The sequence below is a fragment of the Crocuta crocuta genome, unplaced genomic scaffold (genome assembly GCF_008692635.1).
Source record: "Crocuta crocuta isolate KB4526 unplaced genomic scaffold, BGI_CrCroc_1.0 scaffold166, whole genome shotgun sequence".
NCBI lineage: Eukaryota > Metazoa > Chordata > Mammalia > Carnivora > Hyaenidae > Crocuta > Crocuta crocuta.
In genome coordinates this window covers 168763-176910 of record NW_027531018.1, presented here as the reverse complement: position 1 = coordinate 176910, position 8148 = coordinate 168763, and the positions used below count along the sequence as shown (strand labels likewise).

Genomic DNA, 8148 nt, shown 5'->3' with positions numbered 1-8148 from the left:
AACAATACCTCCCTATTCCTTTCTGCCTCCCAGGCCTGGGCAACCACCATTCTACTTTCTGTCTCTATGATTTTTGACCACTCTACATACTTCACATAAGTGGAAATAGATAGTAACTGTCTTTTTATGACTGGTTTATTTCACTTAGCATAATCCCCTCAAGGTTTACCCATGCTGCACATATGTCAGAATTTCCTTCTTTTTTCAGGCTGAACAATAATGACAGTAATACAGTTGATTATACATATGTTTGCTTATTTGTTTGTTTGATTGGTTGGTTTTGCTGATAATATAATGTATATACCATATTTGTTTATTGATTCATCTGTTGAAGAATACTTAGGTTGCTTCCACCTTTTGGCTATTATGGATAACATTGTTATGAACATAGGCATACGAATATCTCTTTCAATTATCTTGGGTACATAGTCAGAAGTGGAATTGCTGGGTTATATGGTATCTCTATTTCTAATTTTTTGAGGAACCACCCTACTGTTTTCCATAGCAGCTGTACCATTTTACATTCCCATCAACTATTAGTGCACAAGGATTGTAATTTCTCCATATCCTTGCAACACTGTTGTTTCCTCAGTTTTTTGATAGTCAACCTAACAGGCGTGAAGTGGTATTTTATTGTTGTTTGCTTTGCATTTCCCTAATGATTAGTAATGCTGAACATCTCTTCTGTACTTTGTGTCCATTTGCATATCTTCTTTGGAGAAATGCCTCTTCAAAACTTTTGCCATTTTGGAGTCATTATTTATTTTTTGTTGTGTTTGTTGAGTTGTAGAAATTCTCTATATATTCTGGATATTAATTCTTTATTAGATATATGATTTGCAAATATTTTCTCCTAAAATAAGTCTCTTGTAGATAGCATACAGTTATGTGTATGATTGTTTGGTTGGTTGGGTGGTTTTACTGATAATGATTTATTAATTTCCCAATCTCTGTCTTTTGATTGGAAAAATTAACCCATTTACATGTAAAGTCATTACTGATAAGGGACTTATGTCATTTTGGTCTTCGTTTCCATATGCCTTATTGGGTTTTTTTTGTCCCTCACTTGCTACATTACTTTTTTCTTTTGTGCTTAGTTTACTTTTTGTAGCAATATATTCCAATTATTTTTTCATTTCACTTTATGTATATTATATAGCTATTTTCTTTGTAGTTACCATGGGGATTACATAACATCCTAAAATCAGAACACTCATGGGACACCTGGGTGGCTCAGTCAGTCCAACTTTGGCTCAGATCATGATCTCAGAGTTTGTGAGTTTGAGTCCCACATCAGGGTCTGTACTGATAACACAGACCCTGGAGCCTACTTTGGATTGTGTGTCTCCCTCTCTCTCTGCCCCTTCCCCACTCACACTCTGTTTCTCCCTGTCTCAAAAATAAATAAATGTTAAAAAAAATAAAAAACAAATAAAGTCAGAACACTCTAATTTGAATGTATCTCAGCTTAACTTCAACAACATATAAAAAATATCTGCCCGTTTACAGCTCCATCCTCACCCTTTCTGCTGCTGATATCACAAAATTACATTGATATACACTGTGTGCCCCAAACCATAAACTAATAATTCTTTTAAATGCATTAGTCTCTTCAATTATGTAGAAACAAATGTCAAGTTAGAACCAAAATTATAATACTACTGTTTAGATCAATATTTTATTGTATGTGTTAACCTCTCAAACCATATAGAAAATAAAAGTAGAATTACAAATTATTGTTAGAACAATGCTAGCTTTTATAATTGCCCATCTATTTACCTTTACTGAACCCCTTATATCTTCAGACAGGTTCAAGTTGCTATCCAGTGTCCTTTCATTTCAACCTACATTATCTGCAGATAATCTTTTTGAGGCTCCCTTGTATGTGACTGGCAGCTTCTGTTGCTAGTTTCAAGATTTTCTTTGTATCTGTTGTAGAAAAATTTGGTATTATGTGTCTTGGTGTGAATCTTTTTGAGTTCATCTTGGAGTTCATTGAGTTTCTTAGGTATTTATATTTATGTCTTTCATCAAATATGGGGAGTTTTCATTTATTATTTCTTCAAATATTCTTTCTGCCCCTTTTTCTCTCTCAGGACTTCCCCTCTCTCTTCTTGAGACTCTCATAATGTCTGCTTGATGGTATCCCACAAGTCCCTTTGGCTCTATTCACTTTTCTCAATCTTTTTTTCTTTCTGTTCCTCAGACACAATAATTTTCATTGCTCTATCTTCAAGTTCACTAATTCTTCTGCCTGCTCAAATCTGCCTTTGAAGGCTTCTACTAAATTTTTTATTTTAGCTATTGTACTTTTCCATTCCAGAATTTTCAATTTGGTTTCCTTTTAGGTTTTCTGTCTTTTTGTTTTATTTCCACTTTGTTCATACACCTTTTTCTTAACTCTCTACATCTTTTTTAGTTCTTTGAGCATCTTTACAACAGTTGTTTTAAAATCTTTGTCTGGGTGGCTGAGTTGGTTAAGAGTCCAACTCTTGGTTTTGGCTCAGGTCATGATCTCATAGTTTTGTGAGTTTAAGCCTCACATTGGGCTTTGTGCTAACAACATGGAGATGGCTTGGTATTCTCTCTCTACCTCTCTCTCTGCTCCTCTCCTAATTACATGGTCTCTGTCTCTCTAAAAAATAAATAAATAAACTTAAAAATATATTAAGATCTTTGTCTCATGGATCTACCATTAGGTCTTTTCCAGGAACAATTTCTGTCAATTTATTTTTTTTCCTGTTTTGTATGCTTTGTGGTCCTTGTGTTGTTGTTAAAAATTGGACATTTGTATTGATAGTGTGTTAACTCTGGAAATCAGGTTCTCTTTCTTCCTTGGGGTTTGCTGGGGTTTTTTGTTTTTTTTTTATTTTTTATTGCTGTTGTCTATCTCTGTGCCAAGGATCACCCTGAAGTGTAAACTTAAAGTCTTCTCAGGTCATTTCTGAGTCTATGCCCTTCCCTGGGAAGGTGCATTGACTTCCAAATTTCTCCCACATAGCCTGTTGTTTTTGAATGTTCTAGTCATTAATGTCTAGCTCCTAAAGGAGAAAAAAAGAAGAAAGAAAAATTGGGGAGGGCAGGACATCTGCTCTTTAACTTCCTTAGAAATCACTTCAGTTGGAGGGAGAGGGGCTTGCACAAAGGAGGGAAGATACATCAACAATGGCCGTGTGCTTCTTTGACTACATGTCTAAGATCAGAAGCAGCATGACCCATCAGAGCTGATTAATGATGTTTGGAGGAAGAGTCCTTTTTGCCCACTCCGGCTCCCACAAGCTTTGTGCAAACCGCTCCAAAAATATACACAGCTGCCTGCCATGGGACTGGAGGTGGAGGGTGGATAGCTATCAGTGTGCTGAGAGCTAAAGACCACAATTTACTATCCATGCCTCTAAGTCTTCAATAGACTCCAGAGTTCCATAATAGTTACATCAGACAGATTCTACCAGTGTAATTGTTGTCTTGATGGGGAAATAGATTCCTGGTGTTTCCTATTCTACAAACTTCTCAGAATCTTTTGATTCTGCCCCTTCTTTTTTCCAGCTCTGTGAGCTACCCCCAGTATCTAGCCAATAAGTCTAAGAAGACTAAGCTGATTTTGGCTTCTGTCACTTATAACCAATAGAATCCTGAAAAATACATCTGAGTTCTGTTCCAAGACTGTAGAAAATTGAATTTTTCCCATAGTTGAATACAGCCATACATGACTAAAAGTAACTGAGGCCTTCATAAACTCAAGGCACTATTAACTGAAAGTTTCCATGGTACTTTTGCTAGCAACTTCACTAACCTCATGATCAAGTATATTACAACTAGTAGAGGAAGAACCTATCATGTTCCCAGTCTGTGGTTATCTGTCTCAGCTGAGGTCTGCCTTAGAACACTAAGCAATGATAATAACAGTATCTGTTGCAATGGAGGGGTAGCATGCAAAGACTGAGTTACCAGCTTTGTGGTCGCACCCCCACAGACTCTAAGCCAAGGGTGGGTGATGGCCAGAAAGACCAAAGAAATGACCCAGAGACAGCAAGCGAGACATAACTTTATTGGAGAAACTTACATACAGGGAGTCCAGGAGCTAGACAAAACATTTGCTGCTGGGATCTACATGAAGCAAGCTTTTATCGTGTGGCAACTAACCTACCAACTATCTGGAGCTTTTTCCCTCTTTGCATGGCCAGCATTCCAAGGAGATCAAGGCCTACCATCCAGACATTATTTTTTTAAGTTTATTTATTAATTTAGAGAGAGAGAGAGAGAGATTTAGAGTGAGCAAACAGGGAAGGGCAGAGACAGAGACAGAGAGAAAGAGAGTCCCAAGCAGGCTCTGCATTGCTAGCACAGAGCCTAGTGTAGGACTTGAACTCATGAACCATGAGATCATGACCAGAGCCAAAATTAAGAGTTGGACACTTAACCAACTGAGCCACCCAGGCACTCCCTTATTATTTTTATTTTTATTTTTTAAGTAATCTCTGCACCCAATGTCTCACTTGAACTTACAATCCCAAGATCAAGAGTCATATGCTCTACTGACTGAGCCAGGAAGGGACCCCCAGATAATCTTCATTACCAAGGAGACCCTATGGGTTGGCCACCTCTGAAGCCCCTGACCTCAAACACTGAACATACTTTTTCTACATATCCTACCTGATGGGAATATAGAGAAGGAATCGGATATGTATATTCTCAAGATAGTGATTAATGGGAACATTTAGGGTGTGCTTGCACAAACCAGCCATCTAGCATGTACCATTCACCCCACACCAAAATACCCAAATGGCCTGGACATTCTTTACATGCCCCTCTTCTGAGATATACCTGGAACCAGTATGCCAAGGTGTATTGCAATCAAATCCCACAGCAACATTATAAGCCACAGAATCCCAATAATAGGAAAACACAAATAGCTAAGAAACCATAGAAAACATTTCACCAGGAAGAAGACAAGTGATTTAACCAAGCACTAACAAGGTCAGTAGTCAGAGAATCAATACATTTAATGTGTATGTTTAAACTAGCTCTGGCTTGGGAAACGTTGTGGGAATAGCCAGGTATATACACATAGCATTCTGTCTTGATGAGAGCACAGGTCCCTCCATGTGTTATGGTTAACATGTCAAGAGCCACTCTATTTTGCAGAACTACTAGTCTTATTTGGGAATTCTCCTTGGTAAGGATGAGAATTCTCCTTGGTAAGGAAGGTGATTGTCTTACAGGTGGAATTAAAGGTGGCAGCTCTGTGTTTGGCTAGGGCCTCTACCTGCCACTCTACATGAATGGTGGCTGCAAAAGGGGAGAAAAATGGACAGGGGATAGAAAAACCAAGATGTTCTGTTGGTTCTCTGTTGAGCCTTGACCACCTCCCAACTGATGGGTTTCCTCTATAAGCAGATAAGTATAAAGCATGGCAGGTATGGGTGCCCTCAGATGCAGTGTCAGTTCAGTTATAGAGTAAGTAGGGCCAGACATGGGTACCACTTGCCATAGCCATCCTCATGGAGAAGAGAAGCCACCTTTTGTCTACCCAACCAAGTATCAGCAGTAATGGGTATAGTGTGATTGCATTGTTGTGTGACTATCCTGGGAGGTCACCATATTGATGCCGAACTTAGTGCGGAAACCTGATCAGCATAGCGCACTACAGCCCAGAACTCCTGGGCTCAGCAATCCTCCTGCCTCAGCCTCCCAAGTAGCTGGGACTACAGGCACGTGCCACCACGTCTGGCCATTGTGTAGCTATCCATCCCACATTATGACCTGTAGTATTAATGGTCTTATTTTCTCTCACTATCCATGAGGGGGCAATTCTCATAATTTGTACCTGGGTTGCAGTTAACCATCCCAGGCCATCCCAAATGGCATATTCTACTGGCAGAGTCTTATTTGTTTTTGTATCAGTTGAAAATTTTTTCTCTTTATGTCTTCTAAGAGAGGGAGCCTAGGTACCCAGGGAATGTGTGTCAATCCAGGTATGGCCAAGAAGGTGTTATACCTAGGATAGAAGTGTGTCCAAGTGCTGAGGTTGGCAATTTAGATTTGCCAGAGGAGGCCTGCAGTCGCTGATAAGAGTACGCACCCAACAGTTGGTCTTATTCTGTATAGAAGCTGTGGTCAGGACCCAATGGAGGAACAGGTTTCCCATGCAGAATCTAAACTCAAAACATAAGCTATTTTGTACATACCAGAAGAGGCAAGTCATGATTGTCTAACACAATGCAGGAGGTGGTGCTGTTCTGGAATCACAACACCCTTAACTGTGGTTTGGCTCCAGGTTTGTAGTACAAAATTGTTGGCCCCATCACTGTTACATGGAGGGGCAAAACTGAAAACGATAATGGGGGTATAAGAATGTTTCTTAAAGTGATTATAATAATATCCTTTTTTTTTTTAAATGAAAGGTACATGGTTGTATACTTTCATTGTCTTCAGTAGACTGGGGTAAAAAATGGGGTGATGGTTAGGTCCTGCTGTATTCCTCTTCCCCATTGGTCCAAAAACCCAAACCACCATGGACGTGTTTGCCATTTCCAAGTCCATTTAATTATATGATCCCCTGTAGATGGATCTTGTGGCAAGGACAACAAAATGTTACCTTATGCCCCTACTTGCGGCAGAGACCATCTTTCTAGCCTGCTGTCTACTTGTATTCTAAGGGTGACCATCAGGTCCTTGAGTGAGTACAGTATAGGCGCTGGACCAATTGGAATGTACCTGTTCATTTAATGTCCTACAGCTGTTGACAGGCAGCTTGTCCAGAGGGCCAGTGAATGGTTTTTTGTGGCAGTTGTTTCAATGGTCCACTCACACAGCCCGTAAGTCCAGCTGCAGTGAGATTCTATGGTAAATGCAAATGTCAATGGATGTCTTGATTGTTGGCTCACTCCTGCACTTCATGTCCTGTAAAGTGGGATCCTTGGTCACTGTCGAGGTTAGTGAGGACCCCATAGGCAGCACATGGCTATTCTGGACCAAGGACAGTAGCTTTTTGGTTAGCACACTTCCTGGGTTGGGCGCTTACTTGTGCGAGTCCTGAATAAGCGTCAGTACAATTGGTCTTCCAATTCACTTGGCTATCCCTATACAAGAATACCTAAGGCTTGAATATGTTTAACAGCTACTTTGGCTTGTTCAAATCCTTTGCTGTCTTTTGAAGACCAATTCCATTGGGGTCCCTATGTTACCAATCTATAAAGAGCCGAAGTGATTGAATCACATGAGGGATAAAAGGACACCAACACCCTAAGAGACTTAGGAATGTTTGTAACTGCTTTGGAGTGGTGGGGCATGGGTATACCTGTATTTTGTCAATGACCACCACAGAAACTACTTTTGTCTTACCTGACCAGATTGCACATAAATGCTTATATTGACTGATAAGCCAGGGTCCTGGATTTTCTGTGGGTTCACTGTCCATCCTCTATCTTCCAGATGTTCTAGCAAAGCCTGAAAGATGCTCTACAGCAGAGGCAAGACTTCACATGTTAACATTACATCTTCAGTGCAGTGAGCCCACCTCACCGATGGGGGCAAGAAGAACAGGGTCCCCAGCTACCATCTCATGACATATTGTGGAGCTACACAGGTAGCCTTTGAGGAGCACTTGAAAGGTTTATCATTGTTCCTCCCACATGAAGGCAATTTGTTATTAGCTATCAAAAACCTGTACTTGTCAAAGTCTTTTCCATGAATGCCCGGGAAATGAAGCACTTTTGTGGGAACACTTTTTTGCCAAGGCCTCAGAGTAAACAAGTAATTTTATTGCAAGTCTTTTATTGCAAGTAATAAAAGACTTAAAAATGGCCACGACTAAAGGTCTGATGAGAGTTTCTTATAAACCTGGTAAAGCCAAAACATAGAAACTTTGTTTTTCTGGGCAGATAGAGAAAAAAACAACTTTGTTTACAATTTCTTTATAAAGCATGGACACAACTCAAGACAACTTTGTCTTTTTAATAGAGAGACACCAGTGTACTTTTATAATGTATTTATTTCAAGTTTAGTCAGTCCTGATCATGCATAAAATTCTTTTCCAAAGATTCTCATTCATGAAAAAGACTTCTTTTTTTACATTTTATTATTTTTTTTAAATATTTTTATTTATTTCTAGGAGAGAGAGAGAGAGAGACAGCGTGAGCAGGAGAG

General features: G+C 39.5%; 1 protein-coding gene across 1 annotated transcript in view; it reads right to left on the bottom strand.

The window, feature by feature from the left end:
• Positions 1-3020: 3020 nt before the first annotated feature.
• LOC144237282 (calmodulin-alpha-like) overlaps positions 3021-8148 on the bottom strand; it is a 39792-nt gene continuing 34664 nt past the window's right edge. The window contains 2 exon segments of the mRNA XM_077770958.1: positions 3021-3041; positions 7345-7461. Coding sequence (XP_077627084.1) covers positions 3021-3041; positions 7345-7461 — 138 coding nt within the window.